Genomic DNA, 17,749 nt, shown 5'->3' with positions numbered 1-17,749 from the left:
ATTGTTTTGATTTGCATTTCCCTAATGACTAATGATGTTGAACATTTCTTAATGTGCTTCTTAGCTATTTGAAATTCTTCAGGTAAGAATTCTTTGTTTAGCTCTGTGCCCCATTTTTTAATAGGGTTATTTGTCTCTCCAGAGTCCAACCTCTTGAGTTCTTTGTATTATATTGGATATTAGCCCTCTGTCGGATGTAGGGTTAGTGAAGATCTTTTCCTGATTTGTTGGTTGCTGTTCTGTCGATCGATTGACAGTGTCCTTTGCCTTACAGAAACTTTGTAATTTTATGATGTCCCATTTGTCAATTCTTGATCTTAGAACATAAGCTATTGGTGTTCTGTTCAGGAACTTTTCCCCTGTGCCCATGTCCTCAAGGGTCTTCCCAGTTTCTTTTCTATTAGCTTCAGTGTATCGGGTTTTATGTGGAGGTACCTTGATCCACTAGCCAATTTGGTTGGTCTTTGCTGGTGTTCTTTGTGTTCTCTCTTTTCTCTCCTCTCCTCTCCTCTCCTCTCCTCTCCCTCTCCTCTCCTCTCCTCTCCTCTCCCTCTCCTCCCCTCCCCTCCCCTCCCCTCCCCTCCCCCTCCCCTCCGCCTCTCCCCTCCGCTCCCCTCCCCTCCCCTCCACTTCCCTCCCCTCCCCTACCCTCATCTCTCTCCTCATCTCTCTCCTCATCTCTCTCCTCTCACCCTCCCCCTCCCCTCCCCTCCCCTCCCCTCCCCTCTCCTCTCCTCTCCCCTCCCCTCCCCTCCCCTCCCCTCCCCTCCCCTCCTCTCCTCATCTCTCTCCTCCTCCTCTCCTCTCCTCATCTCTGAAAGATCCCACGGGTTGAGAAACTGGTTAGGAAGCTTCCTGCTCACTCCCAGTATGAATGAAGGAGCTTCAAAATGGACCTAGCCACTTTAGTCTAACATTTAAATTGCATAGCCATAGCCCACATCTAGACTGAAGTCCCAGGAGACTGCCTGCCTGCTCAGCTGGCTGCTTCTGGGCCCCTACCTTTTGATTTTATTTGATATTATAATGACCTCTTTTGATTATGTTAAGGATAAATTCCAGAGCCTTATGTATGCCAAACAAACATGCTAGTACTGAGCTTTACCCCATATATCAATACATTGTTTTAAGCTGCTAAATTTGGGAGTCATTTATTACATAGTAATAACTGATATGAAGTCCTTACTGAGTTCTTACCTTTACAATGGTTGGTCCTCACTATGGTTGAATGTAGAAAAAAAATTCTGCATTTATCTTAATGTGATAAAATAAGTAGGATTCAATTATGAAAAGTTTATGCTAAGGTAGACAATCATTGGATTGGGGTCTGTTAGCCATCACTGTTTGGTTTAGTACTCTTTTTTAATTCTACATAATATAAATTTATTCTCATGTTCTTTTTACAAATTATTTTACTTTGAGATAACACCATTCCTACTTCCTTCCCCTCCCTCCAAATCTTCCATACATCCCCCTCTATAAACAAAATAATTCAGACAGAAGTGTATGTTTTCTTACATTTGAAGATCCTTGACCTATATAGATTCTTAAATCACATCTAAATATGGCACAAAAGTAGGAGACAGATTCTGTCTGGAGAAATGAATGGAAATAGGAAAAGGAGAAGAAGGGTGTGAATATGCTTGAAGTATATGAAATAATTGTGTGAATATGAAACCAATCACTATGTACAAAAGATATATATATATATCTTTTAAGGTGTGTGTGTGTATATATATAAAACACATATGCAGATATGTATTTATATTTTATATATATGGTATATATATTGTATATATGCATACATATTTTATATATGTATATATTTATACACATATATTTTATATATGCATATGTCATATATATATATATATACATATATATGTGTGTGTATATATATATATATAATGTATGTTAGCTGTGGTCCAGGCAGGAAAATATAAACCACCCCAATTGTTTTCATAGAGCATTTTCTGAGTACCGAAACTGAAAAGGCAGAAAGGAGACTAAGATACCAGGAGGCCTTCATAAGGGTGGGAGTACACAGATGGTAAGGTGGGATCAGAACTGTGAAGAGCGATATATGTGCTTAGGCCAGCGTAAATACCTTTGAGGGGCAGGAAGCTGGCTCTAGGAGTATAGAGTGATTAAAAAAAACCTGCTCACAGGAACAACAAGCATACAGGGAAGAAGTCCACCTCCACTCTTCCAAAGTCTCTCTAGTGCCTTCTAGTTACAGAGCCTAGTAGAAAGCTGCAGGTAAGGAGGCGTGGAGATACCAGCTCCAGCATCATAGAGCAGAGTGACATGAGATCTTAATAAACAGAACAGTGTTAAATCTTTCTGTACTTAGTTAAGATTCTTAAAGGAGCATCCCCTGCCAACACCACTCCCTGTGTTAGTCCCAGCAACAACAGCCTGTAGGGGATATTGTGACACCAGAAGTTTCCTTCCTGGGGCACTGGGATTTCCTCACAGTACAAGTACACAGGAGATGTATTTTCATCTTGCGCAACTTTGCAACTGACTGAGCAGTTTTCCCCCTTCATTTTGGCTCTGGAGGCCAAAGCTTTTATATGTACCCCCACTGACCTGTTTGCCTTTACCAATACTGACTAACGTATAACTTAAAGTGGTTGGAACTAACTTAAAATAATTTAAAGATCAATTTCTTTTTTTTGTCTCACTAACCACATCTCAATAACATAATAGTCATATGTAGTTGATGGCTACCATGTCAGACTGCACAGAGTACATTCATTTCCATTATTGCAGAACATTGTATTGGTCACAGCTGTCCTAGGAATGTAGGTATGATGGTTCACACTTTTAGAGGCTTGGAGGGATGAGGAAGAAGATCCAACATGAGTTTAATGTCAACCTGGACTATATAGTGAGTTCCTGGCTAGTCCGGGCTATGTAGTAAGACACTGGATGAATAATGATGCCAGGTATAATGCTTTGTACCTGTGAATCCGATACTCTGGTGATTGACGCAGGAAAATCAAGGAGAGCTCCATGTTAACATGGCCTACATAGTAAGATGCAAGTTGGCCAGAGATGGAGTAAAACATTATCTCCATTAACTAATTGATATTTTATAGGAAATGAAAATGGTAACATGACGTCATTGGCTTTTCAAGAAAAGAATGTATTAATTTCATTAATTAAAGAAACACTCAGCCTGGCAGTGGAGGCACACGCCTTTAATCCCAGCACTTGGGAGGCAGAGGCAGGTGGATCTCTGTGAGTTTGAGGCCTGCCTGGTCTACAGAGTGAGTTCCAGGACAGCCAGGGCTACATAGAGAAACCAGGTCTCGAAAACAAAAACAACAAAAAACAAAGAATAAAAAACAAAACAAAAAAAAAGAAAGAAAAAGAAACACTCAGGAAACCTCCTTTGGTTGTTTTATAGTCTTGAGACAGACCCTTTCATTTCTCTGGACATCAGTATGGTAGTCATGCCTTGGCTAAGGTCAACAGTGCGCTTGCTGTTTTATTTTAAACCTCTTTGCCACTCCACAGATCTCCTGATGTTTTGGCCACATTCCACTTCTATTCTAATTCCATATTTAAGGAAAACAAAATATTTTTACTTCCCAAACCCTGTATTGGCCTCCCCAAATTCCTCCTTACCTCATGTGTTTCCCTTCAGTGGTCCTTTCACATTCTTGTTGCAATAGCCAGTTATTTCTTGGTCTAAATCCACAGAAGATCCCTGTGGCATCCTCTGATGGCTCATGACCCACAGGACTAAGTCCAAAGTTCAGAAAGGTCGTTCCCTTGCCATCTTTTGTCACCTTGCCCCAGATCATCCTTCATTTGGCTGCATCCTGGACTCCATACTTGAGTTCTGCTTAAGCTCTCCCCTTCGCCTTCAGGTCCTCCTGTCTTTTTGTCTACCTCCTTGATTGTTCTAGCAAAAGCCTATTCCAGTGACAGCATCAGCAGCTGCCCTTTTAGATCATATTGGTCATGCTTTACCCAGGCTGTTCCCTATTAATGGCTGATTTTGGCAAAAGTGGAACTCATCCAGTATGAAAATTTTGGTCAGGTTTTCTTACAGCAGTGGCTTTTGAAATATCCCCTACCTGATTCTTGTCCATCCCTCTTTCTAGAGATTAAACCTACATTGCAGGTTAACACTCTTGCCTGCCTCCCCCTTGTAAATTTTTGCTTGTTAGAAAAAATAATCTACACATTGATAATTTCTATGATTCAGACAAAGCCTGATTCAGACAAAGCCTAATCAAGTATTTATTCATCCACATGTGCTTCCCTGTATGTATCTCTATTATAGCACAGCATTTTGGTTGTGAGCCTAGCCTTTAATGACTGAGCCATCTCTCCACCTCTATAACACTACATTTTACTCTTAACACTGCATTTACTATCATTGTTACGACCACCATCAACATCATTGTGGCATTTCCTCTACTATGTTAACTGTTTCTGATTAGCTTGCTTTTCCCATTCTAGTTTCCTGTTTTTGGCATGCATTAACATGCATATGAGTTGTGCTCTCTTATCCTTTGAGGGGCTAAAAATCCTCTTTTTTAAACTTGTATTTTATTTGTTAGCATCCCAAATGTTGACCCCCCTCCTACTTCCTGATTACAGAGTCCCTCCCCCATCCTCTTCCCCTCTGAAAACGTGTCCCCTTTATCTCCCCACCCTGGGGTATGAAGTCTCTACAGTCTTCCACTAAGACCAGACAAGGCAGCCCTCTGCTACATATGTGAAGGGGTCCTTGGACCAGTTCGTGTATGCTCTTTGCTTCAGTCTCGGGGAGCTCCTAGGGGCTCAAGGTTAGTTGACTCTGTTGGTCTTCCTATGGGGTTGCCATCCCCTTCAGTTCCTTCAATCCTTCCCCTAACTCTTCCACAGGGGTCCCTGACCTCTGTCTAATGTTTGGCTGGGAGTAACTGTATCTGACTCAGTCAGCTGATGGGTAGAGCCTGTCAGAGGACAGCCATGCCAGATTCAGTAATAGTGTTATGGATTGGTGCCTATCTACAGGATGGATTCCAAGTTGGGTCAGCCACTGGTCTGCTATTTCTTCAGTCTCTGCTCCATTTTTATCCCTACATTTCTTTTAGACAGGAGTAGTTTTATAGGTGGGTTGGTGTCCACATTCATCTACTGAGGGTCCTGTCTGACTACCTGTCTCTTCAGGTTCCATATCTCCACTGTTGGGCATTTCAGCTAAGGTCACCCACATTGAGTCCTGGGAGCCTCCCCCATCTCAGGCCTCCAGGACTTTCTAGATGTTCCCCTACCCCCACGCCACACCTTCATACCCCCACCCCCGGCAGCTGCATACTTTCATTCATTCTCCTGCCCCTCTGAACCTGCTCCTGTCTACCACTGTACCTGATTCTGCCCCCCTTTACCCCTTCCCCTCACCTCTCCCACCCAGGTCCTTCCCTCTGCCTCCCATGATTATTTTATTCCCTTTTCTAAGTCAGATTTAAGCATCCTCACTTGGGACTTCCTTCTTATTTAACTTCTTAAGGTCTGTGGGTGTATCATGGTATTCTGTACTTTTTGGCTAATGTCCACTTATCAGTGAGTATATATCAAGCATGTCCTTTTGGGTCTGAATCAAAGGACACTGTCAATAGGACAAAACGTCAGCCTACAGATTGGGAAAAGATCTTAACTAACCCTGCATCTGACAGAGGGCTAATATCTAAAATACAAAAAGAAATCAAGAACTTGGACTCCAGAGAGCCAAATAACCCTATTAAAATGGGGTACAGAACTAAACAGAATTCTCAAAAGAGGAATCTCTCTTTATTATTATTATTATTATTATTATTATTATTATTATTATTATTATTATTTGGTTTTTCGAGACAGGGTTTCTCTGTGTAGCCCTAGCTGTCCTGGAACTCACTCTGTAGACCAGGCTGGCCTCAAACTCAACAGAGGAATCTTGCATGTCATAGAAGCACCTAAAGAAATAATCAGCATCCTTAGTGATCAGGGAAAGGCAAATCAAAACAACCCTGAGATTTCACCTCACACCACTCAGAATGGCTAAGATCAAAAACTCAGGAGACAGCAGATGCTGTCAAGGATGTGGAGAAAGAGGAATACTCCTCCACTGCTGGTGAGATTGCAAGATGGTACAACCACTCTGGAAATCAGTTTGGCAGTTCCTCAGAAAATTGGAAATAGATCTACCTGAAGACCCAGCTATAGCACTCCTGAGCATATACCCAAAAGATGCTTCACAATGTCACAAAGACATGTTCCATTATGTTCATAGCAGCCTTATTCATAAAAGCCAGAAGCTGGAACGAACCCAGATGTCCCTCTATTGAATAATGGTTATAGAAAGTGTAGTTCATTTAAAAATGTGGTATATTTACACAATGGAATACTACTCAGCTATTAAAAATAAGGACATAATGAATTTAGCAGGCAAATGGATGGAACTAGAAAATATCCTGAGTGAAGTAACTCAGACCCAAAAATTGTTTTTCAGTGTAAATTGTGTTAAAGCATATTACATATCACTGGTCAAAAAATGATGCAACCAAGTGACTTTCACACAGGAGAAGGCTCCATTTGCCATTGTTGAAGCAGTGGAATTTACACATGTAGCCCACTTACATTTTAAACAATATGGTGCCTCCACGTCTTTGTTGATTTGTTTTCTACATAGGGACTCTGCAGTACATGGCACCTGAGATTATTGATCAAGGACCTCGGGGATATGGTGCTCCAGCTGATATCTGGTCCTTGGGCTGCACTATTATTGAGATGGCAACCAGCAGACCTCCATTTCATGAGCTTGGTGAACCACAGGCAGCCATGTTTAAGGTAAAATATACGTGTTTGTTTAGGTGGTTTGGATGTTGGGGCAGAACTCCCCAGATGTCAAACACAGGATTCTGTCGCCGAAGTTGGTCCCTGCAGAAGGCTCTCACAGCTTACTTGCCTTGCATCAGCTGCCCAGACAATTGCAAAGCCAAGATATAAAGTCAAGAGTCTTTTGACTTTTCAGTCCCAATAGAACCCTGAATGTAAGGGCTGTAGTGTAGAAACAACTTCCGTTCAGCACATGAGTGATTCCAATGGATCCATATGGAGCCATTGAAGACCATACCTGTAGCTTCCATCACAGGTCTCGGGATATAGAGTAGCTGGTGCTAAGGAAAACCTTCTCTCTGCTTTCTGATCTGTTGAACTCTTATGGCTCGCAGGAAGCACACAGCTGACAGCTGACATGAACGATATTCATCACAGGGTAAAAGTAACTTTGCTATATCCTGCTTTTGCTTAGCTAATAAGCTGTACAAACTCTCTTGAATTTATTCACTTTTTGGGGGTGAAGTCAGTTTTTATTGCCAACAAAAGCATAATGAAAGCAATTTTAGGGATGTACTTTTGCCGGGCATGTTTGACACACTCCCAGCACTTGGGAGGTAGAAGCAGGATGATCAGGAGCTCAAGGCCATCCTCGGGTACATACTAAGTTTGAGGCCATCCTGGGACACAGGAGACCCTTTCTTATACCCACCCCAGCCATACACTTGCAAGGTACTAGGTACTACCCATTTTGCCATTTTCATTCAAAGAGCCAGAAGAGGAACTGCCTCTTCCCTCTTTAGATTCAGGTCCTGTGCTGGGGGGCTCTGCCAACATCTCTTCTCCATTGCTCAGGTGAAGGGTGCTACAAATAATGCCCTGCATTTCAAATCCTGGTGACTGGATTCTATCCAGCACCTAATATTCTTCTAACTCTTAGGCTATTCATTTGTTCGAGGTGTGGTGTATTGAGAATGAGTTGTGCCACTTGGTTAAAAGCTTTATAGAGATAAAATTGGAAGGCTCTGCAGTTTTAGAGCAGGGGAGTCGAAACCAGCCCCCAGGAGAGCTGAGGAGTGGGCAGTGAGCACAGACAGGAAACACAAGAATAGCATCTACCTCTGGGTTACACAGTGGGCTTGGGAAAGGCACAGCAAGGCAGTGGGAGGTTAGGGTGTAGCTCCTAAAAAGGCTAAAGAAGGGCAGCGTCTAATGAGAACAGTTGTGTAGGAAGAGGTTATGCCCTTTTCACATTTTCACAAAAGAGTTCCACACCATGGTGGGACATATATCTAGGAACTGACTCTTGCTCCACTGTAGATCACAGGGACCCCTTTTAGCAGAGCAGCAATTAGCTGGCAGGAAGAACTGAAGCACTTGGTCTCGCAAGTCCTAAGAGGAAAGCACTTATCTCTCCCATAGCCACCACCACCGCCTTAGCCTGTAGGGAAGTCCATGTTATCAGTAGGATGGACAATTTGCTTATCTGTAAAATAGCAGCCTCAGGCTATGCTTGCTTGTCACTGAGAGCCAGAGGCTAAGAATCTGGGCTGTGTGTAAAATAGAGATAGAGAGATTGGGAGATTGGTGTTTCTTGGAGTCTTTATCTGGAAAGATAGTATCAACCTTTGAATATTCTCAACTGGAGGCTTTCCTACCCAGAAAACAACAGCCACCTAGAGCAACCTTCTGGTTTCTAACCCTGCCAGGAGCCTGAAGCAGATATTCTGCATATCAGATAATTACATAACAATTTATAACAATAGCAAAATTATAGTCATGAAGTAGCAACAAAAATAATTTTACAATTGAGAGTCACCCCACCATGAGGAACTGTATTAAATGGTCGCAGTAGTAGGAAGGTTGAGAAGCACTGCTCTGGAGGCTTAAAACACAGTTGTCCCTCACAGTTCTGAGTTGGCTATTGGTCTTTCAGTGTTCTTCCGGGTTTATTCCTGGGTCTGTCCAACTGGTGGCCTTGCTGGAGCTGAATCATCTGGCAAGGCTCTCCCGCATGACTGAGGATACAACTAACTACTCTTCCCACATAGCCGTCTATCCTGGCTCCCTTCTTATGTGTTGGTGGTACCCAAATTCTAAGAGCAGGGGGCTACCAGGCTTTATAAGACCTAGGTCCTGAAAGCCTTACAATATTGCTTTCCTGACAGTTTCTTGGTATAAGTCATGAGAAACTAGCTAAGACTTCAGGAAAGAGGAAGTTGACTCCATGTAAATAGGAGGAGCAGAAACATCATGTAGCAATGGGACATGTAAATAAATGTCACTAAGTTTTTCTCATGAAATGGCAACTTCTATTGAAAGTGCACTCACCTGAATTCATGCAGTGGTGACATTATTAACTATCTCTTCAATGCAGGTAGGGATGTTTAAGATCCACCCTGAAATTCCAGAGGCCCTTTCAGCTGAAGCCAGAGCCTTCATCTTGTCTTGTTTTGAGCCTGACCCTCAGAAACGTGTCACTGCTGCTGACCTTCTCCAAGAAGGGTTCTTAAGGCAGGTGAACAAAGGCAAAAAGAACCGAATTGCTTTCAAGCCTTCAGGTAAGGCCTACCTGGACAGCTGGGGAACACCCTGGGTTTGGGATTCTCTCATGCTCAGAGAAAGAAATTGGGGCCCTGGAGTACCAGCCTTCCCATGCTGGCCCACTTCTGTGAAGAACAGCAGTAGCCATCCCAGAGGTTTGAAGAGAATACAAACCCAGCCAATTGTCCACCTATTTTCTGACACACAGGGAGCATCACTTTGATACCCTTCCTGTACTTCAAGTACTTCTTTGAGGAATGTGAAGAGGAGGAAGGCATGAGGTCCCTTGTCTGGGGTTTTGTAACTTTCCCACACATAGAGCCTGGTGCTTCATTTTTGAAATTGGGCCTGTCATCCTGTCTTGATACTGACCTTACTAAGGTCACACTGGGGGAGTCTGCCTGTGGTTGCTGTCCTGGAGGTTACAGAATCCTACATGACACATTCACATTTAAGTCCTGTCCTAACTAAGTTTGGCCTCTAAAAGGAAAACAAGTTTTCTTCTTTTCATTACATGGGTAAGTCAGAGGCTGTGACAGTGTGGCCCACCAACTTGATCCAGAGCCTAGCCTTATTGGGAGGTCCCCCAACCATATATTTTCACTAGGATCCTTCTACTAGAGAGTGTACCTGCAGATTACAGCTGCCCACGATTAACAAGCCCTTGTGTGGGGGTCTGGCCACTCTCTGGCTGTTTCTCCACAGAGGGTGTTCGTAGTGGCACTGGTACTCTGGCTCTGCCTTCATCAGGAGAGCTTATGGGCAGCAGCAGCAGCGAGCATGGCTCAATCTCCCCAGACTCGGATGCCCAACCTGATGCATTCTTTGAAAAGGTCCAGGTACCTAAACATCAGCTCAGCCACCTTCTCAGGTACTGTCATTGTCCCTTGTCCCCCTGTGGTGGTCCTCTGAAGGGTACCTCAGTAGCAGAACACTTGCTGGGTCACAGAAAGTGGTTTTACAGGGGAGCAGGGTGGCCAAGGAGACATGTCTTCACCCAGTGTCCCTTTTCTGTCCTTTCTCTTCTCTGCTAGTCCGTGTTCTTCCTCTCTGCTCTCCCCCCCCATCCACACTTCCCCTTTCTAGTGTCCTCTTCCCCTTCCCCTTCCCCTTTCGGCCTCCAGGTGCTCTCCCTCTTCCCTTCCCCTCCCTTTTGGCTCCTTATTTCCCTCCCACTAATTACCTAGGAGAGAGTCAAGAGAGGGAGGGGTGACACCACATACCTTACTCTCCAGCCTTCTTCTTCTTCCTCTCTGGAGTCTTCTCCCCAGGGCAGAATTGCTACCCTTCCCAGACACACAGGAATTGTTGAATGTGTTTATCCACAGTGTCCCAGATGAAAGCTCAGCCTTAGAGGATCGCAGCACAGCCTTACCCCCAGAGGAGAAGGACCCTGGTCTCTTTCTGCTGCGCAAGGACAGTGAGCGCAGAGCCATCCTGTACAGAATCCTTTGGGAGGAACAGAACCAAGTGGCTTCCAACTTGCAGGAGTGTGTGGTCCAGGTACAGGCTATGGAAAGGCATCTGATGATAATCCTACCCACTCTGCCGAGTCTAGAGCTCCAACAGGTGTAAACAGGGTGAACAAAGTGTCCTCCATCCTGCTACATTCTCATACTTATAGTGATTACTATACTTATTTCCCAGTGCCTTTCTCTTTCCAGACAAAAAACGGGTTTTTCACCTTACTGCATTGCTTCCTGGCATTGGTGAGCTGGTGCTGCCCCCTGGTGGAAAACCATGTCAGCTGAAAGCTCTGAGAGGCTTAGAGCTCCCTTGGTCTCCCCTTCTCCCCTTATAAGCTGAAGCAATGGATCTCATCTTATGAGTCTCACCACTTTGGGGTCACATATCACATGATATGGATAATTCATAACAATAGCAAAGTTAGTTATAAAGTAGCAGCAAAAATAATCTTCATATTGGGGGAATCACAACATGAACAATATTAAAGGGTTGCAGCATTAAGAAGGTGAAGACCCACTGTGCTAGATCCTACACTCAGGACACAACAGCCACTGTAGGGAGAATGGTTATGGAAGAAAACCAAGTTTTAAGCAGGTCACAGTAGTAGCAAAGTGTTATCTCTCCTCTTATTATGGATATGAAGTTACTTTGAAAAGAATATTGTCCTGCGGTAAACTCTACCTTCCACAGCCGCTGTAGAATGGTCAGACAGGAAGTAAGGACCATTCCCAGCTGGCTTAGTGCTGAGGTTTTATGTAAACCCACCGACCAGGGAGGATCCCCAAGACCTATAGGAAGGATATGGATGGGATCCAGTAAGAGATCCTTACTCAGGAACTCCCACAATTCCATTAGCAAATGGAGTGTCTACTTTTCCACAATGCATTTGGAAATTTCTGCCTTCCCTCTGACTCAGTCAAATGCAAATGATTTGTGTGTGTCTGTTTGTCATTTTCAGAGTTCCGAAGAGTTGCTTCTCTCAGTTGGCCACATCAAACAGATAATTGGAATCCTAAGGGACTTCATCCGCTCCCCAGAGCACAGGGTGATGGCAGCCACAATATCAAAACTAAAGGTGGACCTGGACTTTGACAGCTCATCCATCAACCAGATTCATCTGATTCTGTTTGGGTTCCAAGATGCTGTGAGTGCACTTATTGGACCCTGGAGAACATAACAGCCAAACCAGTTAACTCACCCTGGTCTTCTATAGCACCCATTCCTTCTCATTCGTTTACAACCTGAATCCCAAATTTAAGCAGCTCTTTGTAAATATTAAGCACATAGTAATAACATCACTTTGTGAAGTGTACCAATTGCATTTGACCATCGAGAGCATGGGATGTGGGAAGATGACATTGACCAGCGTAGTGGCTATACTTTTGTGCCTGTCCAGATGTATGTTACTTCAATTCTAAAGCCATGTCTGGTTTATCTTGTTACATAGTCCCAATATAGTCAGCCTGTCCTGTCATAGATGCTCTATAAATGTTCTTTGAATAAACAACCAAGAGGCCCAGTGGCATTGACCTCATTGTGATATTCAGCATTTAGAATCCATTGTGACTTAGGGTCCACCTAGAGGAAGATTCCTTTAGAAGATGAAGCAAGCAGAAATCCAGGGCAGCACAGTAACAATTCATCTCAGTGGGAATGGAAACAAATTAGAATTAAATCTGTTTCTTAAAAGTTGAATTGAATAGACTTCAGAACTTTTGTGGGTTTTTTTTTTTTTTTTTTTAGGTTAATAGAATTTTGCGAAACCATTTAATTAGGCCCCACTGGATGTTTGCAATGGACAACATCATTCGCAGAGCTGTGCAGGCCGCAGTTACCATTCTCATTCCAGGTAAGTGCCCTCAAGATCAGATTTGGGCAGCATAGAAGAGCAGTAGTAGCCTCAGCGCCCAACAACCATTGCTGTTTCCATTTTGGCTTTAGGCTTCCCTGCAGTTAAGGAAATGTTGCCATAGATCTTTCTGGGACTGAAAGTCTGTTCTCATGATGCCCTGTTTACCTACCTCCTAGGCATAATGGTGACTGTACAGATTATACTTCTGATCTTAACAGGGATTTTGAAGGCAGGGATCCTCTAGTGCTCATACAACTTGCTCAGTGTGCATGCTCTTGTGCTTATCATAGTTGATAATTACATAACTGTTTCTTCCCTTAGAATCATCCTGTGATGGCTATAGATCTTCCTATATGTGGGTACCCATGCACATGCATGGTCATTCTGGGGAAGCAACTCAGGCAGGGTCTTCTGTTGTGAAGCACACGCTGTACCTCTGAGCTATGTGCCCCAAGCCCAATGTGAAGCTTTCTTTTTGAAATGTAGTGCCCAGGTTGCTTCTGTGCTACTCTGAGGATGGCAGGCTTTAGAATTGTTGCCCCTTCCTCTTGACACTGGACCCTTGCTGGTCATTTCTGCTTGCTCTCTCCAATGCTCCCTGGGACAGGCACCAAGCAGGGCATTGGCCTGTTTGTAGCATCCATGGCTTGCTGGCCTTTACATCCTTCATTGTCAGTTTCTTCTTGTGTCAACTGAGAAAGACGTTATTTACGCTGCACAGTCCCATCAAGTCATCTCTTTAGTCAGTAGACCCCTCATCACAGCAAGCACTGCGTCAAACTGCCTTGTTGAGTGCTATTGGTACCTTGGTGTTTTCACAGAGCTCCAAGCCCACTTTGAGCCTGCTTCTGAGACTGAAGGGGTAGACAAGGACACAGACGCGGAAGGGGACTATCCCCTAGTAGACCTCCTCAGCCAAGAAGTACATGTGACACCCAGAGGCACCAGACATGGCTCAGTGGCTCTCCAGGAGGGCCAGCCCCATCAGCAGGACCCAAGTCTCCAACTGAGCAAGCTCAGGCAAGAGACCAACAGGTCAGGATCTTACAAACCCTGTACAAGACTCCCTGGTCACTATTGAGAACTTCCCCCTGAGACATGGAAAATATACATTCACTGTCAGCGAGCTGAGGCAAGGGTGCATTTACAGAGTCAGCGGGAACCCAGGCCTCCTTCCTTTCAATGCCAGGAATCAGTACAGTGCTTTGTCACGGTCACACATAAATCTTCCATAGTAAAAAGCATCTGAGTTTTGTCATCATGACACAGCCCCTGGCATGGCCTGTGTCCCAGCAGTGGACAGCTGCAGTCTGCCCCACAGAAGCAGTTGGAGTAGGGGGCAATAATGCAGTTTGTAGACAGTGATGTGTCCTATAACCCTGTCCTGAACCCTTCCCAGTCCTTTGTTAGATTACCTTCCAACCTTGTTAGTGAATGTAATTTCCCTTTGCTCTGGAAATTCATAATTGTCAAAAACCTTTTAAGAAATGTTATCCACAGCCACAGTAAACTAGCTGGTGATTGTTCTAATTGTCACATTTTTACTTAAGGCAGTGCTGTCTGAAATGGGGGAGATTAGGTACTGGGCACATGTTTTGGATTTTAATAAGATTTACTCTTATGTTACTAATTTTTAAGACCTGGAATTTTAAATGATCATGATGGCAATATGGATTTAAAATGACAAATGTGAAAGTTGGTAGTAAAATTCATAGCATTTCTTTGAAGTGTCTTTGCAGAAAGATTTGTGACCATCCAACTCACGATTAATGTGACTAGCTAATAACTAATTTACCCTGCCTATCCTCATGGTCTGGCGTAAACATGGGAATAATTTCCACTAACCACACAGAGGCTCAAGCTACGTACTGAAGGCAGGCAGGGCAGAGGTGAGAAAGGATTTTTGCCTTGTCAAGTGCTGTATTTTTGCCTTGTGGTCTTTGCTGGGGTAGAAATATCTACCAAAAACTATGACCACAAAACAGTGTTTTCATCCACTTATATATTATGGCTGTGCCTTCTCAGGGCAGCGTCAATAATGAACTTCAGTAATTTAAAGCTTAGTTCTTTGTTCACCAGTACAAATAAACTAATAAAAGGGCATGCCAGGTGGTTCAAATAAACTAATCTGGTTTATTAGATACATAAGCAAACAAAAAGAGGCTAGCCATGGTTCTGACTTGCAACCCTGTTCCCTTCCAGTGTTAAGGAGCTAGCATGTGGCGATCCGGAAGTCTGAGGCTTAACTGTACAAAGACTTGCCTTTCATGTCCCAGGGAGACCATGAGTAAGACTGTCATAAAATGAGTAAGGCCCTACCTCTGAGACTGAGTAAATTTCTTAAAGAAACTGTGCATGGAAAAGAATGTTCACTTCCTAAGAATTGTTCTAAGGCTTAAATGCTCTCCGGGCAGTCCTGGGTCCTACTTAGAGAACTCAGTGAGTGCGAGCAGCATGCCTCTGCAACTGTTCTCACCAAACTACTGCTGTTGCTTTGGCTCCTGATGAGCTGAGAAAGAAGGCTAGATTCAGCTAGTTTATCTGATTTGGTTTTAATAATCAGGTGGTCCTTCTGGTCAAGTTCTAATGATCAACAGGAAATTCAGTTTTGGTTCCTAATACATTTTGAAACAAAATTTGTCTTAGTCCACAAAGGCTGCTCTAAAAAAAAGTAACGAAATGTATTTCTCACATGTCTGCACATTGCAGTCTAAGATCAAAGTACTGTCAGACTTAGTGTCTGAGGGTCTGCCTGCCGGTGTAGGCCATACATTCACATGTCCTCAAATGGCGTCAAGACACTAGTTTTCCTGTCTCACGGCCTCTTAAATCATTTTAGTAAGAATTTCAGGATGGATACAAACATCAACTCTATTGCAAAATATACTCACACTCTCAGTATTGGGTCTTTGCTGTCAAGAAAAACCGTTCTCCTATATAGGCAGAAATCTACCAAACAGAAATCTTTAGTCACAGTCCATCTGCTTCTCTTTGTGGCCCAACAATTGGGATTGTTATCTCTTTTTGTTTATTTTTCCATTATCTAATGTTCATCAAATATATGAATTGAAATGTGAATACTTTGTGCATGATGGATATCTTGTTTTTTTAAAAACAGACTTTGGGAACACCTAGTTCAAAAAGAGAGGGAGTACCAGAACCTTCTTCGGCTAATTCTAGAACAAAAAACTCAAGAACTATATCACCTTCAGTTACAATACAAATCCAGTGGTGAGTCACTTTGCCTTTGTTCTGACATAGGTGTCAATGAGGGACAAACTACTAAAATTCTGACTTCTGCCTTGAGGAAGTCCATGGTTAGACAGAATCATAATGGGTAGGGATAAAGCTTAGAAGATTTAAGAAAGGACAAGGTAAGCTGGGCTGTGGTGGTGCATGCCTTTAATCCCAGCACTTGGGAGGCAGAGGCAGGCGATTTCTGAGTTCGAGTCCAGCCTGGTCTACAGAGTTCCAGGACAGCCAGGGCTACACAAAGAAACCCTGTCTTGAAAACACAAAAAAAGACAGGATAACAAAAATGTATCTTGACTTTGATAGTCATTCCACAACTTGGAATCAAAAGGATACCATTAGACTGACTCTCATATCTGCCCCTCGGGCACAGAAGTAGCTCTTGGAATGAAAAACTGGAAGCTCTGCTACAGAGTCTAACACAGGCTTCCTGGATTCCCAGTATAGTGAGGACTATCCAGCCTGAGATAAGGCACTTTAAAAGCATCTTAGGTAGAGATGACTGCTCTCCAGAAAAGGAACCCAAGAACTGTAAAAGTAGCGGAATCAGACAAATTTAATTCATTTCCTTTTCACATCACATTTACATTTCTGTTGAGATCATTACATCCACTTTGTTACTTTTGAAACATTTTATTGTTATACATTACTATACAATAAAACAAAATTGGAATCATTATAGGTGGTACAGAGAACCCACCACCCTCCGATGGCCTGGGAACCGACAGAGAGCTTGTAGACTGGTTGCAGCTACAAGGAGTGGACGCAAACACAATAGAAAAGGTAAAGTTCTAAATCCAAGTATTCCTATGATATTGTTGAAAAGCTGCTTATCCATACATTGTATCTTTCAGATTGTTGAAGAGGATTATACACTTTCTGATATTCTCAATGATATCACTAAGGAAGACCTACGGTGCCTCAGACTACGGTAAGAGAGCCTCCAAACAGTTTAAATAATAAATACTTTTTTTTCATGTGAATACTTTTTTTAAAAATGCTGGTAGCTTCCCCCTGTCTTTGAAATTTCTCTTTCCTATGTCATAGCAAACACAGTTCATTTTCTCAGGGTCAAGGCAGCAAGCAGGAAGTGATAGACCATTCTTTCCACTCTTGTTTAAAATGTCCACACCTCTGCACAGAGCCACCAGCGTTCCTATAGTACCACGTGAGAAAAAGGCAGTATACTTTGGCTTTTAAGTTAGAGAGATGACACTTAAAGAGCAGGTAGCTGGCTTCAAGTTCGATTTTCTTATGCAAATTACTGTTTTGCAGCGGTGGTGTCCTCTGTAGGCTCTGGCATGCAGTCTCCCAGCACAGAAGACAAATGCAGGATTCTTCACAATGAGCCAAGCTGGGGAGAATGAGCAAAATACCCTACACCTGCTCACGGTTAAAGCTTCTGTTAGTGTACGCACAAACCCCTCCTCTACACAGAAAGACCCTTGCTCATTTAATTCAAGCACGTGTGATCTTAGCGCATCCTTGTTTATAAACAGGATTGTAAGTAATGTCAACCCTGACCTAGTATTTAAAAAGTCAGCATACCTAATAACAATTGCTGGAAAGATAAAAGCATACTTATTTTATAAACTAGTGTAATTACTTAAATGTGAAAGGTTAAAAAGTGTCCCTTGCAATGGGTGTACAATTTCATGTTTGTTAAATGTCTAAATGGAGAAAATAATTAAATTATTTTACCTTTGAAGTGACTGAAGTACCCTTATTTTAAAGCACATGATTTTCTATAGCCTTTGATCAGAGACATGATTGGTGGTCAGTGCCAAACTGAGCCCAGCCTCCGCAATTCATGGT

At 43.0% G+C, this 17,749-nt stretch overlaps 1 protein-coding gene across 1 annotated transcript in view; it reads left to right on the top strand.

The window, feature by feature from the left end:
• Map3k15 (mitogen-activated protein kinase kinase kinase 15) overlaps positions 1 to 17,626 on the top strand; it is a 131,397-nt gene extending 113,771 nt beyond the window's left edge. The window contains exons 19-29 of the mRNA XM_052170747.1: positions 6,674 to 6,831; positions 9,197 to 9,380; positions 10,069 to 10,234; positions 10,692 to 10,866; positions 11,789 to 11,974; positions 12,574 to 12,679; positions 13,504 to 13,717; positions 15,801 to 15,913; positions 16,617 to 16,717; positions 16,789 to 16,865; positions 17,210 to 17,626. Coding sequence (XP_052026707.1) covers positions 6,674 to 6,831; positions 9,197 to 9,380; positions 10,069 to 10,234; positions 10,692 to 10,866; positions 11,789 to 11,974; positions 12,574 to 12,679; positions 13,504 to 13,717; positions 15,801 to 15,913; positions 16,617 to 16,717; positions 16,789 to 16,865; positions 17,210 to 17,282 — 1,553 coding nt within the window. The 3' untranslated portion in view covers positions 17,283 to 17,626. The remainder of the gene's footprint in view (positions 1 to 6,673; positions 6,832 to 9,196; positions 9,381 to 10,068; positions 10,235 to 10,691; positions 10,867 to 11,788; positions 11,975 to 12,573; positions 12,680 to 13,503; positions 13,718 to 15,800; positions 15,914 to 16,616; positions 16,718 to 16,788; positions 16,866 to 17,209) is intronic.
• Positions 17,627 to 17,749: the final 123 nt, after the last annotated feature.

This window comes from Apodemus sylvaticus, chromosome X (genome assembly GCF_947179515.1).
Source record: "Apodemus sylvaticus chromosome X, mApoSyl1.1, whole genome shotgun sequence".
NCBI classification, from domain to species: Eukaryota; Metazoa; Chordata; class Mammalia; order Rodentia; family Muridae; genus Apodemus; species Apodemus sylvaticus.
This window is presented reverse-complemented; position numbering and strand designations above follow the sequence as displayed.